Raw genomic sequence first — 27,293 nt, forward strand, 5'->3', positions numbered from 1 at the left:
AATGAGTAAACAAATTCAAAAACATTACCTCCATTTTGCAATGGAATTCAAGCTTGAAATACAAATTGACTGCAAAAAACAAGCAATATCACACAAATCTTATATTGTAATGAAAATGCAAGTACAAATCTAAAGGAAATGTTGTGTTTCAAAATTATTCATCTAAACCAGGGGTTGGCAAACTTTACCACTCAAAGAGCCATTTCGGCCCGTTTCACAAAATGAGGAAGACAATGGGAGCCGCAGCTATTCTCGCCAATATCTGCTGGTGGTCCCCCAGGTGACAAGACTAAGGGCATGCTATGAAGCCATTGCCTTAAACACCTTCTACACCTTCCGCAGATGCACCCACACGACTGGAAGGCATACTGGGTGACACAGAGTACACTGACGGTTGTGATATAAACAACTTTAACACTCCTACTAATATGCGCCACATTGTGAACCCACACAAAAGAAGAATGACAAACACATTTCGGGAGAAAATCCTCAGAGCAACACAACATAAACGCAACACAAAAATACCCAGAATCCTTTGCATCCATGACACTTCCTGACTATGTTATACACTCCGAGCACCAAACCCCACCCACCCCAAACACGCAGGGAGCAAATAGCAAATAGCATTCCATGAATGGCGGGTGTGATGACGTTCAAGAGGACGTTAAGAGTAATATCATCACGGCACGCCCTTAATATTGTAGTCCGAGTGAAAATTGGAGAACGTTGACTCCAGGTGATGTCCGGGAGAGGCATTGAATTCCGGAATCTCCCCGCAACAATCTGGGGGGTCGGCGATTGTGCAGCTGAGCCGCAACAGAGTTACCAAAGAGCCGCATGCGGCTCCGGAGCCGCGGGTTGCCGACCCCTGATCCAAACTATGCTCAGCTTCTTCTAACTCCTTTTCTGACATGCTGTAATGAGAAACTGGAAACATCTGATGTATCATTGTAATTGTATGTATGTTCAAAATAAAAACAAACACCATAACCATTAGCTTAATCTTGGGCAAATAACATTAGCATAGATTAACACAAATATACAACCAATAGGCTGACAATTAATTCAATAATATTTTGACAGAGTTTCTGCATGCATATAGTTCCTAACTAGAGAGAGAGTGGTATTAATAGGGCTTCTTACTGGCTTATTGTTTTAGTGTAGTCCTGGATGAGGCCTTGGAAGTACTGCTATGTGTTTTTGTGGGGTTGAAATATGATGATGTAACATTTTGGGAGGAAATACCACAAAATAAAGGAGTAGATGCAAGAGAGCACTGTCAGAGCATTCAGGGTTAGGAGGAACTTGCCTCTATAAAGCACGGAAACAGTTGCAAAGATGATCCAGCAGAGAACTATCAGAAGCAAGCAGAAGGTTATGGATTTGGCCTCGTTGTAATTTTTGGGGAGGTCTTTTCCCATGTAGAAGAAAATGAAGCAGATGATGCACAAAGCGGACAAGACAGTCATAGGAACACCCTCCCTTGCTTAATTTACGTCACAGAGTGTCGTTGTATGGCTTGGGGGTGGAATGAGCGTAAGCACTGGCAATCAGGACGGACTGGATCATAAACGTCCCTAAAATGACCAGCCACTGCCCGTGATATTTCATCCACCAGCTGTATACTTTGGGGAACTTGGCGGCCATTTTGAAAATGCAAACAATCTGGAAAGCGCGCACGGTAAAACATGCGATACATGTAGTGTGAAACAAAGAAAAGGGCCAGTACCTTAAGACACACGACAAGTGGGTAGGCTTGCCGAAGACGAAGACGATGCTGACACAGCACAGACACTGACAGCCCAAAATCAAGAAGCACATGACGCCACCGGCCGACTTGACGACAGGCGTGTTGTAGTTACGAGCAAAGACGACACACATGGTGACCGCCAGGCCTAGAAAGAACAAGAGGGCCACCAAGATCAATATGGTACTAATGTCTTGAAATGAGGCGTATTGCACCTGTCGCTGAGTGCATGAAGTACTGGCTGCTGTCGACCACTCTGTCTCCTTGCACGCCACACACGTGTACGGATCATCTGTAGTGCACACAAGTCAACACAGACTACTGCTTACTTGAGTTACACGGTTACAATAAGGGTTAGTCATTAATTATTCTTGACTCTGGTCAGCAAAGAAACCAAACAATGGAACCTCTGAAGTGCAACAAATCGGAATTTGCAAGCATACCTCATAAGGGATGGTTGTTTACATTTGAACCAATTTACTACCAAATCGATACATGAAACACAGCGCCACATTTAACAGTGAATATACATGAAAATAAATGGCAACTTATTTTGACAGTTACAGCATATGTTTTACTGACAGACTGATGGATAACTTGCTCTAAAATATTTAAGCATTAAGGAAAAAATGCTAGAAATTCATGTTGCAAAATCAGGTTATTAAGTGTAGAACGTACCCAATTGCGGGTTGTAAATTTTTATTTTAAAATTGAAATAAACGCAGTTCATTTAGCCAGAAGGTGCTATATTTTTGCAGGCCATATAAATACTGTGGCGGGCCATTTTTAAATAATATAGCAGGTCATTTAAAAAAAAATGTGGCGAGTCACAATAAATAATGTAATGGGTCATGTTAAATGATGTGGCAGGCCACATTAAATTATGAGGCAGGTCCTTTTAAATGATGTGGTACCTGACACCTGTGCAGTGCACTTTTATCCATTCAACAAAGTTGCCTTTACGCTTGACAGGGCTTCACTTATTTTCACAGTTGGCTGGCTGAAAAAAAAGTTTAAAAAGTGAAGTACTGAATAATGAGGAGCTTCTTTGTACTATTGTATGTTATTTAATATTAAAATGTGATTTGTAAAAGTTAGTACTGTTTTTTTGTCGACCACACACTTTTACCTTTGGTGCAGATTAATACAATTTCCGTTATATCCTGTGAGGAAAATTTTCTTCTGGACAATCGGTAAACTCAAGGCCCATAGAAGCCTGGAAATAATGTGCATCAATAACCAATAATCAAATGCATAGATAATTGTGCAATATTAATTAGGCAATTATATATTAAAATGAATATATATTACAAGTGGCCCTCTGAGGGCAGCCATAACTACATAGGGGCTCTCAATGAACATGAATGTAACACCCGTGCATTAAATTATTAATGTCTAATGAGCATAAAATAAGTTCTACAACGGCCACGCTGCATGTGTATGGTCTTCGTGATGATGTACCTGTGATGTTGATGTAGGTTCCTTTGGGAAATTCCTCACAGGTAAAGCAACATTTGTAAATTCCGTCTTGTTTCTTTGCAAATCCTACAGGACATTCTTGAGAGCATCGAGATCTTGGAACCTGCACACGGCACAGAACCGCAGCAGTTACATAAAAAAATTACATAACTTCCTGCATGTGTGAAAGGGACCAATTTTTATTTATTTATTTTCAAACTACTGATTTTTGTTAAGCCAGTTAGTGCTTCACAATTTTTAGGGGAAAATATCTTTAACTTTATTTTTTCCCAAGGTTATGCAATACGGCTCTGCGATGAGGTGGCGACTTGTCCAGGGTGTACGCCGCCTACCGCCTGAATGCAGCTGAGATAGGCTCCAGGGACCACCCGCGACCCCAAAAGGGACAAGCTGTAGAAAATGGATGGATGGGGCTTTGCAATACAGGAAAGTAACACTTCACCTTCCAGGGAATATTAATCCTGCCACTCATTGCCAATCTTATTCGTTAAACGTTTAAGTTTAAAACAACTGCAATCCATTTTTTTTTAGCCTGTCAATGGGCTTGTTCATTGTATGTTAGCATTAAGATAGTTAAAGTTAAAGTACCAATGATTATAACACACATTAGGTGAACAAATGCTCTGCATTTGTTCACCCCCTAGGAGGTGAAGGGAGCAGTGAGCAGCAGTGGTGGCCGCGCCCAGGAATAATTTTTGGTGATTCAACTCCCAATTCCAAACCTTTGATGCTGAGTGCCAAGCAGAGAGGTTGTGGGTCCCATCGTTATAGTCTTTTGGTATGATTTTGGGTTTGAACTCACAACCTACCGCCCTTTGGTATGATTTTGGGTTTGAACTCACAACCTACCGATCTGAGGGCGGACACTCTAACCACAAGGCCAGAGCTGACCTTTATCCCATATAGTAGCATTGCTTTTTTCAGTTTATTCCAAACTGCATTGTCGGTTTAACATCATTCCTACATGGATGTGCACTTTGTGTGTGTATTAATGGATTTTCTTTTGTGTGCTCAGTTTTACAGTAACGTCATTGTAGAGACCATCAATATACAAAGTCAAGTTGGAGCTTCGTTAAAAGGACTGTGCAGCATGTGTTGTTACATTGTAGTAATAAAATGAGCAGAAACAATTAAAAAATACAGCCAAACGATATAACAATAACAAATATGACAATGTTATTAACTGTAACCATACTTGCCAACCCTCCCGATTATCCCGTGAGACTCCCGAATTTCAGTGCCCCTCCCGAAAATATCCCGGGGCAACAATTTCCCCGAAATTTTCCCGATTTCCACGTGGACAACAATATTGGGGGCGTGCCTTAAAGGTACTGCTTTTAGCGTCCTCTACAACCTGTCGTTATGCCCGCTTTTCCTCCATATAAATGGCGTCAAGCATAGTTACATATGTGCGGCTTGCACACACACAAGTGAATGCAAAGCATAGTTGATCAACAGGTCACACTGAGGGTGGCTGTATAAACAACTTTAACACTGTTAAAAATATGCGCCACACTGTCAACCCACACCAAACAAGAACGACAAACACATTTCAGGAGAACATCTGCACCCTAATAAAACATAAAACCCAGAACCCCTTGGGACGCTACAGTATAACCCCCCCACGGTCCGCATCTCCTGAATTCAGAGGTCTCAAAGTTGGCAAGTATGACTGTAACACTAGTGTAAGTCTAAAGCCACGCCCCCACCACACCTGGTCACGCCCCCTCCACCACCAAATTATTGCAGGTCTTTGGTAAACACTGATAGCAGACTTCCCAAAAGCAAAGTCCCATATTTTTTACCTTAAAACAACAACTTAAAGGCCTACTGAAAGGATATTTTCTTATTTAAACGGGAATAAAAAGGTTATGTGTCATATTTTATAATTTTGCGATATTGCCATATTGCCATATTTTTGCTGAAAGGATTTAGTTGAGAACATCGACGATAAAGTTTGCAACTTTTGGTCGCCAATAAAAAAAGCCCTGCCTTTACCGTCACGAGTTGCAGGGCTCCACACATATTCACATTGTTTATATTGTGAGCCACCAGCAATAAGAGCAATTCGGATCGAGAAAGCGACAATTTCCCCATTAATTTGAGCGAGGATGAAAGATTTGTGAATTAGGATATTGATAGTGAAGGACTAAAAAAAAATCGACGGCTCCGGGCAACGGCAGTGTGAGCGTTTCAGATGTAATTAGACACATTTACTAGGATAATTCCGGAAGATCCCTTATCTGCTTATTGTTTTAATAGGGTTTTAGTGAGATTGTAAAAATTGTAAAGACATACCTCAAGGTCGGATGGCTGCGGAGAACACACAGTATCTCAGAGAGAAGCTTAGGAGCCAAGCTCACAGCTTCCTTTTTTGACAGCTGCTGCAGGACGACGAATAATCCAATGATGTCTTCGGTAAGATATATCTCATAATTTCCCCATCCAAAAACTTGCTGGTTGACGTAGAGAAAACATGTTCGCTTGACCGCTCTGCTTCACTACAAACAAAGAAACATCGGCTATGTCTAAGTGCTAAAGACCGCTGCAATCCACCGCTTTCCCCCAACAGCATTGTTCTTTATAGTCTCCATTATTAAATGAACAAATTGCAAAAGATTCAGCAACACAGATGTCCAGAATACTCTGTAATTATGCCATTAAAGCAGACGACTTTTAGCCGCGAGTGGTGCTGCGCTAATATTTCCTGACAGTTCGTGACGTCACGCGTACACGTCGTCGCGGAGTGCTGGCGCCTATCTCGGCTTCAATCGGGCGGAAGGCGGGGTACACCCTGGACAAGTCGCCACCTCATCGCATAGCCAACACAGAGAGACGGACAACATTCACACTCACATTCACACACTAGGGCCAATTTAGTGTTGCCAATCAACCTATCCCCAGGTGCATGTCTTTGGAAGTGGGAGGAAGCCGGAGTACCCGGAGGGAACCCACGCATTCACAGGGAGGACATGCAAACTCCACACAGAAAGATCCCGAGCCTGGAATTGAACCCAGGACTGCAGGACCTTCGTATTGTGAGGCAGACGCACTAACCCCTCTACTACCGTTACATGTAGCCTCATAGCAAATTTGAATAAATTCATTTTTGTCCTTCTACACACAATACCATCATAATGACAATGTGAAATGTAATTTTGCAAATGCCATCCATCCATCCATTTTCTACCGCTTATTCCCTATCGGGGTCGCGGGGGGCGCTGGCGCCTACCTCAGCTACAATCGGGCGGAAGGCGGGGTACACCCTGGACAAGTCGAATTTTGCAAATGTATTAATAAAAAAAAATCTAAGAAATCACATGTCAATAAATATTTACTGCATTTGCTCAATACTTTGTTGATGCACCTATGGCAGCAATTACAGCCTCAAGTCTTGAATACGATGCGACAAGCTTGGCACACCTGTCTTCGCTCATTCCTCTTTGCAGCACCTCTCAAGCTCTAAGTTGGATGGGAAGCGTTGGTTTTTATCCTAGATGTCTTTGTACAACCCCCGTTTCCATATGAGTTGGGAAATTGTGTTGGATGTAAATATAAACGTAATACAATGATTTGCAAATCATTTTCAACCCATATTCAGTTGAATATGCTACGAAGACAACATATTTGATGTTCAAACTGATATACATATTTTTTTGTGCAAATAATCATTAACTTTAGAATTTAATGCCAGCAACACGTGACAAAGAAGTTGGGAAAGGTGGCAATAAATACTGATAAAGTTGAGGAATGCTCATCAAACACTTATATGGAACATCCCGCAGGTGTGCAGGCTATTTGGGAACAGTTGGGTGCCATGATTGGGTATAAAAGCAGCTTCCATAAAATGCTAAGTAATGCCCAAACAAGGATGGGGTGAGGGCCACCACTTTCTAAGCAAATTGTCGAACAGTTTTAGAACAACATTTCTCAATGAGCTATTGCTGTCCGGGGTATTTGTTGACGAACCCCAAGATGCAGAGATGGAGGCAGGCATTGAATGGGAAAACATGATTTAATTTAAATAATAAAACAAGAACAAACAAAAAGCACGCACGTGGGCGGAATAACAAACTAAGGGAGCTAGCACTTGAAGCTAGAAAATAAAAGGGAACTTTAGCGTGGAAGCTAGCGGGTTGCAAACAGGAAAACAGAAGTCGTTACTTGTAGAGTGCAAACAAAACAGAAGCAGGGAACAAAAGACAGTAAGTTACAAACAAACGAATGTAGCTTACCGCTACGCCGCAATAAAACGACACGATAGCAACGAGAGGAGCGACAAGTGGCAACGACAATACATATGACAATACAATGATCCAGCAACTGACACAAGACAAAGGAGGTACAAATAGGAGCCTGCTGATTGGCAACAGGTGTGGCCAGATGCCAATCAGCCGCAGCTGAAGGGGAACGCAGCACTCAGGGAACAAGACAGGAAGCTGACAAAACAAGAGCACTAGACAGGAACTAAGGACAGGAAATAAACACACTGAGGAGGAACACAGCACTCAGGGAACAAGACAGGAAGCTGACAAATTAAGAGCACGTGACAGGAACTAAAAGACAGGAAATACTAAACACAGGAAACAGACAAATGCAGAGGAAAAAACTAAAACATAGACAAACTATCAGGGGCAAGCCTGACAATTTCAAGGAATTTAGGGAATTTTACCGTCTACGGTCCGTAAAATCATCAAAAAGTTCCACTTTCAAAGCTTCAACAATAGTTTCCTCAGTTTCCAAAAGTTTATTGAGTGTTGTAAAAGAAAAGGTGATGTAACACAGTGGTGAACATGCCCTTTTCCAACTACTTTGGCACGTGTTGCAGCCATGAAATTCTAAGTTGATAATTATTTGCAAAAAAAAAAATAACGTTTAAGAGTTTTACATCAAATATCATGTCTTTGTAGTGCATTCAATTGAATATGGGTTGAAAAGAATTTGCAAATCATTGTATTCCGTTTATATTTACATCTAACACAATTTCTCAACTCATATGGAAACGGGGTTTGTACATTGCTGCATTCATCTTTTCGTCTACCCTGACTAGCTTCCCAGTTCCTGCTGCTGAAAACCTTCCCCACAAAATGATGCGGCCCAGGTCCGTAACTAGGATTTGACAAATACCGAGGTAAAAAATTGGTTGTGCAATAGGAACTTTGAGAGACTGAAATCATGGGTTTTACAGCACCATCTAAATATTACCTTGAGCAACGCAATTAATTTCCAGAATAACGAACACGTTCATTGAGGTATGAACTAGTGTTGTACGGTATACCGGTATTAGTATAGTCCCACAATACTAATTAATCATATTCAGTACTATACCGCTTCTGAAAAGTACCTGTCCCCCGCCCCCCAGCGCCCCCGTCCTCGTCACATCGTGACATTGCTGGTTTTACGAGCAGACGAGCATGTTCGGTAGCGCACAATCACGGAGTACTAACAAGCAGACACAGTGTGTAGACAGAAATAGGAGAACGGACGCATTTTGGCTTGAAAAGTAACGATAAAGGGGACGTTATAACATTGAAACGCCCACCGGAAGAGGTGCTTTAAGACATGGCTAGCTAGCTAGCGGCTGAAGTCCAGCCGCAGTCAGCAGTGTTATAGCTACTTCTAAATCACTAATCCTCGGCTCCATGTCGACAAAGAAAGTATGTTTCTTACATGTATCATCCCTGCAGGACGAGGAATAGCAAAACATGCTTCACCACACACCGTAGCTCACTGGCGTCAAAATGTAAACAAATGCCGTTGGTGGATCTACACCTGATATCCACTGTAATGATATCAAATACAGGAGCATATCGAGTCGGTACTATTATGATTATGTCGATATTTTTTGGCATCACAACATCTTTAGTTTTTTTCAAAAATTTATATTACATTTATGAACTCAGGAAATATGTCCCTGGACACATGAGGACTTTGAATACGACCAAAGTATGACCTGTAACTATTTGGTATAGGATTGATACCCAAATTTGTGGAATCATACAAAACTAACATTGAGCATGCATACAACAGAAGAACACATTATTGTTACATTTTAACAGAAGTGTAGATAAAACATGTTAAAAAAGAACGTAAGCAGATATTAACAGTAAATTAACAAGTTGAGTAATAATTAATTTTCTACCATTTTGTCCTTAAATAATTTTGACAAAAATAATAGAATGGAAAATGACACATTGTGTTACTGCATACGTCAGCAGACTAAATTAAGAGCCTTGGTTTGCTTACTTACTAATAAAGGACAAGTTGTCTTATATGTTCACTATTGTATTTAAAGACAAACTTGTAATAAGAAACATATGTTTAATGCCGTAAGATTGTTTGTCAAAATTAATCCAATATTGCCATTTTTTGTTGTACCCTTTATTTAGAAAAGTACCAGAATAATTTTGGTACCGGTACCAAAATATTGGAATAGGGACAACACTAGTATGAATTATCACTCATTAATATATTTGATAATGACCATTATTTTGATTAATTTGCTCAATTTTAGCCTATTAAATATTTTTTTAAATCATTAAAACAAAAATTTTAAAAACATAAAAGATTTTCATCCAAGCCCGAGATTTGAGCCCAAAAACTTCCACTTTGTAATATAGGTACAAATGACATCCACCACACAGTCAACAGAAGTAAAAGTGGAAATTTGGTCATCATATTCTCATTAGTGATAGAGCATGACGCGGCCAATAAAATATTAAAAGAAGCGTCTGTCATTCAATAGTTTACATTGTTATGTGCTTATTCACAAAAAACACCTACTGATCGCGAAACCCTAAATGCATAGCGTCTATTCTGCATTTAAGATTAACATTATTGTACAGACAGCGTTTCACAGCAGTTTCATTCGTATGAAACCGATATTAGTTACCTCAGTGTGATTTAATCTTCTGTTGACAGCACTTTTAGGCTCAGATAATGTTTAAAGTAAAAGTGTACTTCATTGTGTTACATTGTTAGAGATGTAGCAAGGGTCTGTGCTGACCAAATATCATACATTGAGAAAAGGATTATCTAAAGCATGGTGGCGTACTGTACAGCGCACATAATGTGCTACACAAAGCACATTTACTGTCATTCATACCATCTTCTTATCACCTAGAAAAAATACAAAAAAAAAAGCCAATTTTGTGGCATCGTATTCACAAGACTTGAGGCTGTAACTGCTGCCAAAGATGCATCAAATGACTGTACATACTTATGTATATGTGAATTTTTTATTTTTTTTATTTGCAAAAAAAATACAAAACAACTTTTCGCATTGTCGCTATAAGGTATTGTGTGTACACTATTGAGGAGAAAAAAATATGTATTCCATTTTGGAATAAGGCTGTAACATAACAAAATGTGGAAAACGTGAAGCACTGTGCATATGGTAGTGTGCTGGGGGGGGGGCAGTACATCCAAGAAGGACAGCTCCAGACTTGAGAAACTGATCAGGCGGGCCGGTTCTACAATCAGAATGAAACTGGACTCACTGGTGACGGTGGCAGAGAAGAGGACTGTGGACAAACTAGTGAGCATCCTGGATGATGCCAGTCACCCTCTGCATAGTGTTATCAGTAGCCAGAGGAGCCTGTTCAGTGCTAGACTACTTCATCCCAAGTGCAGGACTAATAGACTCAAGAACTCCTTTGTCCCACACGCCATTAGACTGTACAACTCCTCTCTGGGACGGGGGACGGGGGGTATTAGGATGACAGGGGATGCAAAACATTAACAGTGCAATACGTTTTCATAACATGGTCACTACTGCCTACTTTCTCTTGTTATATTCTTATTTTACTGTTATATTGTTATTCCCATTGTTTTTATTCTTTTTGTAATATTTCTCTATTTTGTTTCCTTTTAAACCCCCATTATTTACTTTTAACTTTTTTTTAAATTGATCTCAACTCTGTACACTGCTGCTGGAATTTTAATTTTCCTGAAGGAACTCTCCTGAAGGAATCAATAAAGTACTATCTATCTATCTATCTATATTCCGGATTCAAATATTCATATTTTATTGTATTATCAATTGTAAATAATTATTTGGATCTGACATCAGTTGAGCACATAAAAAACCTTTTTAGCATTAAAAAAAAGTATTTTTGAAGCTTGAAAATATGAATTTCAAAAACAATTTTGAAACTATTACAGCTTTAAAATTAACATTACCATCTACCTGCCAGGCATGCAAACTACAAAGTTTTTAATCACACCTTTTCAACAACCTGATGGGAAACTGTTCATCTTTTTTTTAGATATCCATCCATCCATTTTCTCCTGCTTTTTCCCTCTGGGGTCGCTGGTGCCTATCTCAGCTACAATCGGGCGGAAGGCGGCGTACACCCTGGACAAGTGGCCACCTCATCGCAGTTATTTGATATTATAAGTGCAATTGTACATCCAAATTCATTCTTTTCACAGCTCTCTTGACACAAAAAACTGAAAATACTAAATTTGACACCAGAAAATCTCATCTTGACCAAAAAATGAGGATAGATAACTTACCATCCCGTTTCCATGCCAACGAATCTTGCTGTCATTAATAAAAAGGTTATTTGGGGAAGGAAACTAATAAAACCCAGCCTCCTCTATGTCCCCACTCTGGTTCCAGAAGACGATAAAATAAGATCCAAAATTTGGATCCCCGTGCTCATCAAAGATAATAGTCTGGTTTAAAAGAGAGAAGTTTGACTTCTTCAGCTCTGCCAGAACCTGATGGAAGAAGCATTCAGTGAGACCACACACATGCACATCATTTTATGGCTATTTGGTATAGGACAGAGGTGTCCAAAGTGCAGCCAGAAGGCCATTTCTGGTCGCCATGAAATGTTTAGAGGCCCACGGCACATTCTAAAAATACTATTAGTAAGGCTCCAGTTACTTCATATCAAATATTCCACTTTGAAATCTTTTTGGGGAAAAAATGCCACATTGTGTGGGTTTGACATAAAAAAGGCCACAAAACAAAGAATAATAAAACATAAAAAAAAAGTTATAATCGACAGACAGATCTGAAGTTTATCTAGAAATTAAGGCAGTGGAAATAAAAACATAAAAAAAATATGTTTGACGAATTTTCAGCATTTTTATGATCCCTTTTGGATCCTTGACAATTTTGATGGGATTTAAGGTCATATTCATTGATCATAAATATCAAAAATCAAAATCAATGTAATGATTTATTGACTTATTTAAGTTTTACTTCACATCAAATATTCCAATCTTACATTTTTGGGGGGGGGAAATGTTGCATATTTGGTGTTTTTGCCACAGATGTAGGGCTTTTAGTTAACAAAAAGAGCATAAAACCTAAAAATAAAACTATTTACTTTAATTTATATTGACACATATATCTAAAGTTGATCCAAAAATTTAGGCATTGAAAAAAATGCTTATATATATATATATATATATATATATATATATATATATATATATATATATACATGTAATATATCCATATACATATATATACATACAAGGGACGGCGTGGCGCAGTGGTAGAGTGCCCGTGCGCAACCTGAGGGTCCCTGGTTCAATCCCCACCTAGTACCAACCTCGTTACCGTTGTGTCCTGAGCAAGACACTTCACCCTTGCTCCTGATGGGTGCTGGTTAGCGCCTTGCATGGCAGCTCCCTCCATCAGTGTGTGAATGTGTGCGTGAATGGGTAAACGTGGAAGTAGTGTCAAAGCGCTTTGAGTACCTTGAAGGTAGAAAAGTGCTATACAAGTTCAACCCATTTATCATTTATTTATATTTATATATATACACACCCATATACATATCCGTATACATATACATACATATTTACACATATATACATACATATATACATATATATATATATATATATATATATATATATATATATATATATACATACATATATGTATATATATGTGTGTATATATATATGTATATATATATGTATATATATATATATATGTATATATATATGTATATATATATATGTATACATATATATACATATATATATATATATATATACATACAAACACATATATATATACACACACATATATATATACACACACACACACACACACATACACACACATACAGATATACACACACACACATACACACACACACACATACATACATACATACATACATATATATATATATATATATATATATATATATATATATATATATATATATATATATATATATATATATATATATATATATATATATATATATAAAGCCTGGAGGTAGCTGAGTCTCGGCTGAGATACAGGGCCCTGGTGGGCACGGTGGATACAGGCCGTGCTGGGCTGGAATCCTTCCCCCAACCTCACTATGAGAAGGCACGGGGTAAAGACAAACGCCAGCTAGTCCTGAAGGAGGTGCGTGCAGAGGTTGAGGAGGAGTGAACCTGCAGGATGGTGGGTATGCGGCAGCAAGGAGCATGGACAAGGTGGGATGGTGCACTGGAGAGGAGGGTGACCTGGTCTGGGATCAGGTTGGCTGAACCCCAGCGCATTAAGTTCTTGGTTCAAGCTGTGTACGACGTCCTACCCAGCCCAGCCAATCTCCATCTCTGGGGCATGAATGACTCTCCAGCCTGTGTGCTGTGCTCCAGGAAAGGCCTGCTGGAGCACATCCTAAGCAGCTGCTCTAAAGCTCTGGGGGAGGGCCGCTACCGCTGGCGGCACGACCAAGTGCTGAAGACCGTTGCTAAAGCAGTGGCCAAACACAACAGCAGCAAACAACAACTTGGCAAGAGGAAAATTGCCTTTGTCAGGGCTGGAGAGCATCCAAAGTCACAGCCCAAACCAGCAGCCGGTCTCCTCATCTCAGCATTGGACTGGGATCTTCGAGTGGACTTGGGCAATCAGCTCAAGTTTCCAGAATACGTCACAACAACTTCGTTGAGGTCAGACATCTTGTTGACATCAGTATCTTCAAAGCAGGTGCTAATGATAGGGCTGACAGTTCCTTGGGAGGATCGCATAGAGGAGGCAAACGAGGGGAAGCGGTCAAAGTACCAGAAGCTAGTCGAGCAATGCCACAGAGGAGGCTGGAAGGCACGCTGTGAGCCCATTGAAGTGGGGTGTAGAGGCTTTGCTGGCCACTCACTGTGTAAGGTGTTTACACTACTTGGCATCACAGGTGATGGGGAAAGGAAGGCCATCAAGGCCACCATGGAAGCAGCAGAGAGAGCCTCTAGATGGCTTTGGATCAGGAGGAGAGAACTGTGGGCCAATGCTACTGGGACACGAGTTGGGGCTTGATCAACCCTGGCTGGGTCACCTGAAGGAGGGGGTATGATGTTGAAAGACCCGAAACCCCCAGTGATCTCAGGCACATCACTGAGGATGTGTCCCAGTGCATCTGAGGATGTTTCTCTGAGGATGTTTCTTACAATCATATATATATATATATATATATATATATATATACCTGCGATGACGTAGTGACTTGTCCAGGGTGTACCCCGCCTTCCGCCTGATTGTAGCTGAGATAGGCGCCAGCGCCCCCCGCGACCCCAAAATGGATGGATGGATACATACATATATATATATATTTATGTATATATATATATATATATACACACACACATATATATATATATACACACACACACATATATACACACACATATATAAATACACACACATATATATATATATATATATATATATATATATATATATATATACGTATATATATATATATATATATATAATATACGGGAATAAGCGGCAGAAAATGGATGGATATATATATATATATATATATATTTATATATATATATATATATAATATATATATACATACATATATATATACACACACATAAATACACACACATACGTATATATATATACACACACACACAAACATACATTATATATATATATATATATATATATATATATATATACACACACATACAATATATACATAAATATACATCCATACAACAGCTATCAAACTAATGAAATATTTAATCGAGAATAATTGCAAATATAAATACTGTTCCATTATTGATACGTGTAGCCTAGACAGATAATCTTGCATTTAGAGGAGAGGAGCTTCACTTCCATGTTTAGATGTGTAGATGTTCACGCATTAATAACACAATATGTGAATTGTTACGATCATGCTTTAATGGTCAAAGATGTTCGGTGATATTTTTTCTACATGATTAAATGTTTCTGATATTCTGTACTTTACATGTTGTAAAAGTTAGTGTTAACAGTCATTTTGTTTTGCACATGATTAATTTAAAGCAAAAGAAAAAATAATGGAAACACTCTTGATAACAAATACAGTAAAGTATAAAAAGAGAAACCATTATTTCACAATTAAAACATAAAAAATGAAAACAATACATAATGGTTGGGTTTTTTCATAACGAAAAGGAGTGGGAAGATATATATATTGTTTAATTTTTTTAGTGTGTGGCCCTTAGTGGCTCCATAACAAAACATAAAACACATTATGTTGTACAAAGACAAATCCAAAATCATACAAAAAGAGACAATTCTGAAATTTGATGATTATAAAAAAAGAAAACCACATTTTGGGGATTGACGGCGTTATTCCTGTGACATGTGTCCTTATCACATTGCAAGACATTGTGTAAGGCGTGAGCGATGGCATACACAGCTGAATAAACAGAAAACGAGTAAGAGGGGTCCATAGAGATGATGTCCTGTGCACTCAGGCTGGAGCAGTTGCAAATTTGATCGCAAAGCTGTCCTCCTCCTGCATCGTCACACTGAATTTTGCTATGGGAAGTAAGCAAATAATCACTGAAACCAGATATGGTCAACACGGGTTGAGACACTCCTAGGACCGTTCCGATTTTTTGGATATCTTTTCTCTTCGGGAGCTTCTCGTTCAAGGACCAGGTTTCTCCCGCTATCCACACCTTGTTGGTGACGCCCCTTACTATCGCCGACTCTATTAGATGTTTGGCAGTCATTTTGGAAGCAAAAACAACAATAGTGGTTATCCGATGTGCTTTGATCTGCTGGAACGTTACAGAGTAATTGAAGCTTTGTTTGAGCTTGCTGGTATACGCCAGACAAATGTGGGTGTCCTTGATCATCCTGATGAACAGTTCCTGGCCATCGTTGCCATACGCATCATCACTGCCGAGGAAGGCTACCCAATGCCATTGGATGTACTCCAAAATGGAGACAATCAGTCTGACCGTATCTTTATTGGAATGCACGGTGCGCAGGAATGACCAATACTTGGCTTTTTCTGAAAATACAGAGCTGGCAACAGTTTGGTTGAGTTATTGATTTCCTCCACTGAGAATCTCATCAGCTGAAACCTTCGATAACCGGACAGACTGAAGATTTGACTGCAATGAGATTTGACTGCAAATATAATTGACATGCATTTACTCTACTATATTTTTGTTATTATGTGTTAAAACATCAGGGACAGAAAAATCCTAAATTTACCGGGAGCAGTCAATGGCTTCTGGTCTGTCGTGGCTAGCAGAGATACTGGTATGAATGTCAAAAAGTCCACCTAACACATAATTCCCATTCAGATGGAAATCTGGAGAGTTGCATTGTGTCAATGCGAATAAAACTTGACACATAAGATACAAACACATGTGAAAAAAACGCCCCATTTTCTCAGTGTTGGAATCCATGTAACATCTCGGTAGTACGTCTCCGCCGTTTACCGTGCTTTCTTTATAACAAAGCAACCAGTGATCATTTCCATGCATTTTGGGATGCATGAATAGAACTGTCATTCGAAGATAATCCCTCAAGGATGTGGCATTAACAAATGAGTATGCAAAGAAGATTTAAACTGGCTGTACACAACCTCAGTATTTTATATTGAAATCTCTTACCCCATTGGTTTAGTACCTGAGCGCATGACTGCCTCGTGAAAGTTTGACCGGTGGTGTTGTTGGTTTTCATGAGTCCGCGTGAACAATAGAAATTGGCCTGTTGGATATGTCATGCTATACACAGTAATTAAGGCAATGTCAACATCAACAGCTCTATTTAGAGATGATTACTTGACACTTGAGTTGCCGCCTCATGGTGTACATCTGTAGCGACAAAAAGCTGGGTTTAGTACTTCCTGTTTCGCCGGTGAAGCACACACAAAGTTCTGGGATACAACATTGTGAATAATTTCATGAAGTAGAAGAATTTACAAAAAATTAAATGGCTTAGTTTGTAGACAACATGTAGTGGAAGTGTCCAAAGCTTTCAATAAAGCATCCAAAGTCTCCTATAAATTGTGCAATATAGCGTGTAACAACGGTCAACAATATTGATGGTCATTCAGCTAAACATCCTCCTGTCGCCACACCAAATGCAGGTAACAACGCCCCTTTTATAGCGACCACATCTATTGTCATGTGACACATACTTCTGTTCTACAAACGAATGAATACATACCCACAAACACACCACATGATCCTTGACATTTGTTCAGTTGTATTTTTTGGGGAGTCCTGTAAAATCTGTTGTCCATTCTATGAGGCAATCAAAGCCACCTTAAACTAAGGGGGCCCGGGACTCTCTTTTTGTTGCAGTTTGTTCACGTGGGCAAAAAGACATCGTATCTATTGGACGGGAAGATATGAACATCCTATCGGTCGGCATTGCGCGGGTGGGATGAACGCGCTCAATGCCTTGTGTTTCGCTCCAGTCCCAACCCAGGCAATAAGGATAAGATGGCACCGCGTGAGACCTCACGCTCTTTGGAGAGACTCATTAGTCTGGCTATCCAGCTGGATAATCGATTTCATGAACGGTCAAGGGAGAAGACCATGGAACGGAGCATCCATTCCACATGTCTGGTGATTTTGGGGTTTTCACCTGCGAGAGATCCTACTTCTGGACCGGCTACGTTGGGGCACACTGACAATGCCATGTAGCTGGGAAGGAGCCGTCGGCTCAGACTACGATTGTGCCTGTATCAGGGCCAGGCAGGCCCCATGGTACTTAAATGCCCCATCAAACTTAAAGGCCTACTGAAATGAGATGTTCTTATTTAAACGGGGATAGCAGGTCCATTCTGTCATACTTGATCATTTCGCAATATTGCCATATTTTTGCTGAAAGGATTTAGTAGAGAACATCCACAATAAAGTTCGCAACTTTCAGTGCTAACAGAAAAGCCCTGCCTCTACCGGAAGTTCCAGACGATGACGTCACATGTTGATGGCTCCTCACATCTTCACATTGTTTTTAATGGGGGCTGTCACGCCAAATTTCTTCCCCTCTACAAAAACCTTCCCCCCGGAAGAAACTGCTTGAAGGACTCCAATGAGGGTGGAAGGACCTTAAAGCAGCCCACACAGCTGCCTGTTTTAAAAGCATTATAATTGGCTGATTGTCATAGGTGAAAAATAACGGTGAGGAAAAAATATTAGCATTCCAGCATGCTAACCTTTCAAGCTATTTTTGCTTTGCTAATTTTGCAGCTGTAACCCTCAAGAGTCATATAACTTGGTATTGTCACGCCCTCATTGGGGTCCTTCAGGCATTGGAGGGGCTGTCACGCCAAATTTCTTCCGGGGGGAAGGTTTTTGTTGGGGGGAAGAAATTTGGCGTGACAGAGCCTCCAACAAAAACAGCTATTCGGACCGAGAAAACGACAATTTCCCCATTAATTTGAGCGAGGATGAACGATTCGTGTTTGAGGATATTGATAGCGACGGACTAGAACAAAAAAAACAAAAAAGGAAAAAATAAAAAACGCGATTGCATTGAGACGGATTCAGATGTTTTTAGACACATTTACTAGGATAATTGTGGGAAATCCCTTATCTTTCTATTGTGTTGTTAGTGTTTTAGTGAGTTTAACAGTACCTGATAGTCTGAGGGGTGTGTCCACGGCCGGGTGTGTTGACGCGCAGTGTCTCAGGGAAGTCGACGGCAGCTTTATGGGCGGCACAAGCTCAGCTGATCTCCGGTAAGAAGCAACTTTTTACCACAATTTTCTCACCGAAACCTGCTGGTTGACATTCGGTTGGGATCCATGTTCGCTGTGATCCATAGTAAAGTTTCACCTCCGTGAATTTTAAACAAGGAATCTCCGTGTGTTTGTGTGGCTAAAGGATAAAGCTTCCCAACTCCATCTTTCTACTTTGACTTCTCCAATATTAATTGAACAAATTGCAAAGGATTCAGCAACACAGATCTCCAAAATACTGTGTAATTATGCGGTTTAAGCAGACGACTTTTAGCTCTGTGTGTGCGCAGCGCTCATACTCCCTAACAGCCCGTGACGTCAAGTGTACACGTCATCATTATGTGACGTTTTCAAGAAAAAACTCCCGGGAAATTTAAAATTGCAATTTAGTAAACTAAAAAGGCCGTATTAGCATGTGTTGCAATGTTAATATTTCATCATTGATATATAAACTATCAGACTGCGTGGTCGGTAGTAGTGGGTTTCAGTAGGCCTTTAAGCCTCTCAAGTCTACTGACAAGCAGGACCTCACCTTGGGACAATTAACCTATGACCTTTCCCTGGCACGTCTGCAGTAGGAAGGTTGGGAGGAGGGTTCTACCAAGTTTATTTTTTTAAATTGATTCTGGGGAAGACACTTGGTTCATAGATGTAGACTTAAAATATACCCACTGTACAGCTGAATACTCCTCAGATAGTTGGCTTTCTATATAGTATGATTCTAGCCCATAGTACCCATCAGACATTTGCCTTGACTCCAATTATTGCAGGGAATCACAGAGAATCTGTCTATACCGGTTGTTTTGGGGCTCACTTGGCTTAAGAAACACAATCCCGTTATAGATTGCACTAAAATGAGTCCTACTGAGTGGATTATTTTTTGTCATGCACATTGCCTTCAGGCGGCATGTCCGTCACTTATGCCGAATCATGTGTCCGTTAGTGAGATTCACCTCTTTCTTGTGCCTTTCGTTTATCATAACCGGCCAAGGTTTTTAGCAAAGACTGTGCTTTATTCCTTCCTCCTCATAGGCCTTAAAACTGAGCTATCAATTTACAAACCCCGTTTCCATATGAGTTGGGAAATTGTGTTAGATGAAAATATAAACGGAATACAATGATTTGCAAATCCTTTTTAACCGATATTCAATTGAATGCACTACAAAGACAAGATATTTGATGTTCAAACTCATAAACTTTATTTTTTATTTGCAAATAATAATTAACTTTGAATTTTATGCCTGCAACACCTGCTAAAGTAGTTGGGAAAGGGCATGTTTACCACTGTGTTACATCACCTTTTCTTTTAACAACACTCAATAAACGTTTGGGAACTGAGGAAACTAATTGTTGAAGCTTTGAAAGTGGAATTCTTTCCCATTCTTGTTTTATGTAGAGCTTCAGTCATTCAACAGTCCCGGGTCTTCGCTGTCGTATTTTACGCTTCATAATGCGCCACACATTTTCGATGGGAGACAGGTCTGGACTGCAGGCGGGCCAGGAAAGTACCCGCACTCTTTTTTAACGAAGTCAAGCTGTTGTAACACGTGCTGAATGTGGCTTGGCATTGTCTTGCAGAAAGAAGCTGGAGCGTCCACGAAAAAGACGGCGCTTAGATGGCAGCATATGTTGTTCCAAAACCTGTAGGTATCTTTCAGCATTAATGGTGCCTTCCCAGATGTGTAAGTTACCCATGCTTTGGGAACCAATTCACCCCAATACCATCACAGATGCTGGCTTTTGAATTTTGCGTCGATAACAGTCTGGATGGTTCGCTTCCCCTTTGGTCCGGGTGACACGATGTCGAATATTTTTAAAACAATTTGAAGTGTGGACTTGTCAGACCACAGAACACTTAACCACTTTGCATCAGTCCGTCTTATACAATCTCGGGCCCAGAGAAGCCGGCGGCGTTTCTGGATGTTGTTGATAAATGGCTTTTGTTTTGCATAGTAAAGGTTTGACTTGCACTTACAGATGTAGCGACGAACTGTATTTAGTGACAGTGGTTTTCAGAAGTGTTCCTGAGCCCAAGTGGTGATATCCTTTAGAGATTGATGTTGTTTTTTGATACAGTGCCGTCTGAGGGATCGAAGGTCACGGTCTTTCAATGTTGGTTTCCGGCCATGTCACTTACGTGGAGTAATTTCTCTAGATTCTCTGAACCTTTTGATAATATTATGGACCGTAGATGTTGAAATCCCTAAATTTTTTGCAATTGCACTTTGAGAAACGTTGTTCTTCAACTGTTTGACTATTTGCTCACGCAGTTGTGGACAAAGGGGTGTACCTCGCCCCATCCTTTCTTGTCAAAGACTGTGCATTTTAGGGAAGCTGTTTTTATACCCAATCATGGCACCCACCTGTTTACAGTTAGCCTGCACACCTGTGGGATTTTCCAAATAAGTGTTTGATGAACATTCCTAAACTTTATCAGTATTTATTGCCACCTTTCCCAACTTCTTTGTCACGTGTTGCTGGCATCAAATTCTAAAGTTAATGATTATTTGCACACAAAAAAAAATATTTATCAGTTTGAACTTTAAATATCTTGCCTTTGTAGTGCATTCAACTGAATATGGGTTGAAAATGATTTGCAAATCATTGTATTCAGCTTATATTTACATTTAACACAAATCCCAACTCAAATGGAAACGGGGTTTGTACTTCCGGGGGCACCTATACCTACTGCTCGTCCGTTTTATTAGTCCCCTTTCAGAACGTCACTCTATGGCGAAATATATATCTAGGTCGCTCACTTCAGGTTTCCTACGACCATCTTTGTCCCCTCTTTAATGCAGGATTATTTCGTGTTAAAAATAAATATGGCTAATTAAAGGTAAACTGCACTTTGCTGGGAATTTTGCCTGTCGTTCACAATCATTGTTAAAGACATGAAAACGGATGTATTTTTGAAAAAATTCATTCTAACATGAATAAAAGTCTGCTTACAACGGAGCCAACGGGATGTACTGTACTTCTGGTTTGATGTTACCTCGCCCTTGTTTTTGTATTGAGTTTTTTGTTGCTACTTTTTCCGTTTTATTTTTTCAGTTACCCTTTTTTCCAAGCACTATTGCTTTGCATTTTGTTTGTGGACTATTTACAGTTTATTCCCAGTTTCAATATGACCCAATGTTCAATAGTAATATTTTTATTTCAAACTAACTATTATGTGCAATGACTAATTGCAATTATAATAACAAGGATTGGGTGGCGGAAGTGATGCCTCAGTAAGGCTGTAGTCTCGCGAGAGAGAGCGTACGTGACGCGGGGAAAAAATAGAATCAAGCGGCACATTCGGCTGCCAAACAATTGTAATTAATTCAGAAATCCGCCAAAATTAAAACTAAGACAAAAAATAACGCAAACAAAAGAAAAATATCTAAATCTGGAGGAGCTTGAAGACTACATAGAAGAGTGCTACGATCGTCTCGTCATGGGGAAGCCAACTAAGACGCCAACATCAAAAAGGAGCCGCCCGGAGGATTCACCTGGCCATGTGTCACCGCCGGGTACAAGCTTGTTAAGTGTTGTACTGTTGTACGCCCTTACTCATTGTGTCCATTAGAGGGCAGTGTTTACCTCTGTGTTACCTGACACCTATGTTTCCTGTTCCGGGGTCATGAGTTCAATCTGTGTGTCTAGCGGCTGCATATTTACGATGCTGCCGATACAATAAATATATCTACAAGACCAAAGGCAAAGTGTGTCTCATGAGAGTTTGGCTACATCTCCACCGCAACGCACGATGCTCATCAGGTTATGGGCCCAGTAACGCAAGTCTAGAGCAACAACAAGGTAACAGAAGTAAGAAGAACTGTTAGCCAGGAGAAGCTACTAGGCGAGCTCGGATAAAGATGGCGCCGAGAGAACCCCGCGAAAATTGAGGACTCTACAAGCCACAGCCTGAGCAACATTTTGGAGATAGCAAACTATAAAAAGAATACAAGTGAAAATGGCCGGAGCAGGAATGCTACAACTGCAGATTGTCTTCGATGGAACAGAAGATAAGTATGATTTATGGGAAACAAGATTCCTCAGCCGTTTACACATCATGAAGCTAAAAGACACCATTTTGAGAGAGCCCACTGGCGAGGCTGCCATAGCGGCAGATCCAGCGAAGAATGCCGATTGTTATGCTCAACTAGTGAACGCACTAGATGATAAGAGCCTATCATTGATAAGACATGACGCCGCCGATGATGGAAGGAAAGCCTTGAAATTATTAAGAGAACATTATTCTGGAAAGAGCAAGCCCAGGATTCTAAACCTGTACACTTCATTGACCACCATAAAAATGGAAGGTAATGAGACTGTGACTGATTATATGATAAGGGCTGAGAATATAATTTCAGCTCTTCGTGATGCAGGAGAAAACATGAGTGACGGGCTGCTTGTGGCCACCATTTTGAATGGACTGCCAGACTCATTCAGACCACTTGCTGTCCACGTTACACAAAATGAGGACAACGTGACATTCAAAGACTTCAAGAGAAGACTGAGGGTTTATGAAGAGTCTGAGAAGATGAGGACAACCGGACCTGCAGACAGTGTGATGAAGACTAACACAAAGCGAAGCAAACAAGGCACCAAGACACACTGGAAGGAAGGGGAAGCCACTCTGACATGTTACAAATGTGGAGAAAAAGGACATATCAGAACCAGGTGTACCAAGAAAGTGTGGTGCAGTCACTGCAAGAGTAACACACACGCAGAGTCTCTATGCAGGAAAAAGGGAAAAGACGGAGCCAGAAAAGTTGCAGAAGAAAAGGAGGACATCGACCAAGAGGATCAATGTTTCATGGCCAAGCATGCAACAGACGAGAGGCCATCTGTCAACGTCAAGAAGAAAGGGATAATGATTGACGCCGGCGCGACATCCCATATTGTGAACGACATCGCCAAGTTCAAGAGCTTTGACAACACATTCCAGCCCGACACCCATTCTATCGAGCTGGCGGATGGGACCAAGTGCAGTGGAATGGCGCAACGCTGAGGGACGGCGCTGATCTATCTACTAGACAATGAAGGACGCCAACAAAGAGCGCAGCTGCAGGATGCATTGTATATACCGACCTACCCACACGACATCTTCTCAGTGGCAAGGGCAACAAACGGTGGGGCGACAGTGACATTCAAGAAGGGAGACAGCCACATGGTCACCAAGAAAGGGGACAGGTTTGACTTCTATGAGAGTGGTAATCTGTTTTACTTACCAACTGTTCAGAAAAATGTTGATAAATGCAATATGTGCCACAACATGCAAACCTGGCATGAGATATTGGGTCACTGCAATTATGAGGATGTACAAAAATTAATGGGGGTGGTAAGAGGTATGAAAATCAGAGGGAGTGCGGCCAGGCCAACACAGCTGTGTGAAATATGTGCAAAGGGTAAATTCACACAGACAAGAAATAGAGAACCAGACAGAAAGGCTACACAGCCCCTACAACTGGTACATACAGATTTAGCCGGTCCTATGAGAACCCCAAGCTTAGAAGGTCACAAATATGCACAATCCTTTACGGATGACTATTCAGGTGCTATGACTGTATATTTTCTCAAATGCAAAAGTGATGCAGTACACGCTACAGAAAGGTTTTTAGCAGACTCCGCCCCTTTTGGGGAAGTTAAATGTCTACGTTCGGATAATGGTACTGAATTTACGAGCAAGGAATTCAGAGCACTGCTAACCAAAAATAAGATTAAGCACGAGACATCTGCACCCTATTCGCCGCACCAAAATGGCACGGCAGAGAGAAGTTGGAGAAGCCTCTATGAGATGGGCAGGTGTATGCTTTTTGACAGTGAACTACCAGACAAAATGTGGAATTATGCTGTACAGACAGCTGCCTATGTGCGAAATAGATGTTACAGTAAACGCACAAAGAAAACACCTTATGAGATGCTCACAGGCAGGAGGCCAGACATGTCCAAACTTCAAAAATTTGGAACGGTGTGTTTTGCATACACGCAGGAGAAAGGGAAGTTAGATCCTAGATGTGAGCAGGGTCGTTTTATTGGGTACGACAAGAACAGCCCAGCTTATCTTGTGTATTATCCAGACATAGAAACGGTCCAAAAACACAGGCTAGTGAAATTTACAAACAAGACAGTCAACGAAAAAGAAACACAAACACATGGGCCACACACTGAGTATCAGGACAGAGAGGTAAACCCCAGGTTCCTTGACAGTGAGGAAAATAATGATGAAAAAATGGGAAACGCATCAGGTCAAAGTGTTAAAGATGATGTTTCTGTTTCAGAGATTCAAGGTGAACAGTCTAGCGCTGGGGGTCAGGAAAGAAAGAACCCACCTAGAGTTAGGAGAAGGCCTGTGCGCCTACAGGAATATGACATGGAAGACACAGCAGACATGCTGGTAACTAGTGTAGACTCGTGTTATAGAGCAGTTTGCGACATACCACAAAATTACCAGGATGCCATACGATCAACCAGGTCACAGCAATGGATAAATGCAATGAATGACGAAATGCAGTCACTAAAAGAGAATGATACATTCAAAATCACTCAGTTACCACCAGGCAAAAAGGCAGTGGGGGGTAGATGGGTGTATACACTCAAAAGTAATACAGATGGGTCAGATAAGTGTAAAGCAAGATTTGTTGCAAAAGGTTATAGCCAGAAACAAGGCATCGATTATGAGGAAACATTCTCGCCTACTGCTGACATGACAACAGTCAGAGTAATCATGCAAAAAGCAGTGCAGGAAGATCTAGTTTTACATCAAATGGATGTGAAAACCGCATACCTACACGCACCAATTGACTGTGAGATTTATCTCGAACAACCTGAAGGTTATGAGAAAAAGTCAAAAACAGGAGAGAAGCTAGTATGCAAATTAGAGAAGTCCTTATATGGTCTCAAGCAGTCAGGTCGAAACTGGAATTCTCTGTTGCATGCATATCTCACTGAAAACGGTTTTGATCAAAATCTTGCTGATAACTGCCAATACACAAGGGAAACAGAAAATGAAAAAGTGATTTTGATTGTGTGGGTTGATGATCTGATAATTGCTGCTAACAATGAGGAGGTTGTGAAAAATGTCAAAGTGATTCTCACTGAGAGATTTAAAATGAAAGACCTGGGGAAGTTAAATAATTTTCTAGGGATTGATTTTAAACAGAGGACCAAGTCACAATGTCACAACACAAGTATGTAAACAAAATCCTCTCCAGATTTGGGATGCAAGATTGTAAGGCCAGAGAGACCCCATGCGAGTCAAAACTCGAGTACACAGAAAATGCTGTAAAAATGGAAGAACCAAAGATCTATCGAGAGGCAGTGGGAAGTTTGATCTATTTGGCTACTTGCACTAGACCAGATTTAAGTTATGTGGTCAGTAAACTTTCCCAGCATTTTGCTGAGCCAAGTGAGGAACATTGGAACACTGTAAAGCATGTTTTCAGGTATCTTAAAGGTACAACAGACCGTGGGTTATGTTTTAAAAGGGATGACACAGGTGAACTTGGTCTAATAGTCCACAGCGATGCTGACTGGGCATCTGAGGTCACAGACAGACGTAGCACCACAGGGTACTGTGCCAGTTTAAGTGAGAAAAGTGCACTAATTTCATGGAAAAGTCAAAAGCAACCAACTGTTGCACTGTCTACCTGCGAGGCAGAATACATGGCCTTAGCGTCAGCCATACAGGAGTGTATGTATTTACAACAGTTACTCAAGGGTATTGATAAGTGTCAGTATGCACAAACCAAGGTTTACGATGACAACCAGGGAGCTATAGCACTAGCTAGAAATCCAGTAAACCGACAAAGGTGCAAACATATTGATATAAGGTATCATTTCATTCGTGAAACTGTGAACAGTGGGAGAATATGTTTGGATTATTGTTCTACTGACAACATGATTGCTGACTTGATGACAAAACCAGCCACAAAGCTAAAACTGAAGAAGTTTGCTAAGTATTTGTTTGGCACTTAGTGCAAGAAAAGAATATTGTGTGCCAAAATGTGTTGTTGTTGTTTTATTTTCTATGAAAATGAATGTACCACAATAAGCTAAGAGCGAGTGGGGGTGTTAAGTGTTGTACTGATGTACGCCCTTACTCATTGTGTCCATTAGAGGGCAGTGTT

At 40.5% G+C, this 27,293-nt stretch overlaps 1 protein-coding gene across 1 annotated transcript; it reads right to left on the minus strand.

Moving 5' to 3' along the window:
- Positions 1 to 1,139: 1,139 nt before the first annotated feature.
- Positions 1,140 to 16,519, minus strand: LOC133554588 (taste receptor type 1 member 1-like; the record flags this gene model as incomplete). The annotated part of the gene is given in 5 exon segments (XM_061903521.1): positions 1,140 to 1,503; positions 1,505 to 2,039; positions 3,209 to 3,329; positions 11,744 to 11,950; positions 15,791 to 16,519. Coding segments are annotated over 5 exon segments (1,956 nt in total), but the record flags the coding sequence as incomplete, so codon positions are not given.
- Between the last annotated feature and the right edge of the window lie 10,774 nt (positions 16,520 to 27,293).

The sequence above is a fragment of the Nerophis ophidion genome, linkage group LG06 (genome assembly GCF_033978795.1).
Source record: "Nerophis ophidion isolate RoL-2023_Sa linkage group LG06, RoL_Noph_v1.0, whole genome shotgun sequence".
Classification (NCBI taxonomy): Eukaryota; Metazoa; Chordata; class Actinopteri; order Syngnathiformes; family Syngnathidae; genus Nerophis; species Nerophis ophidion.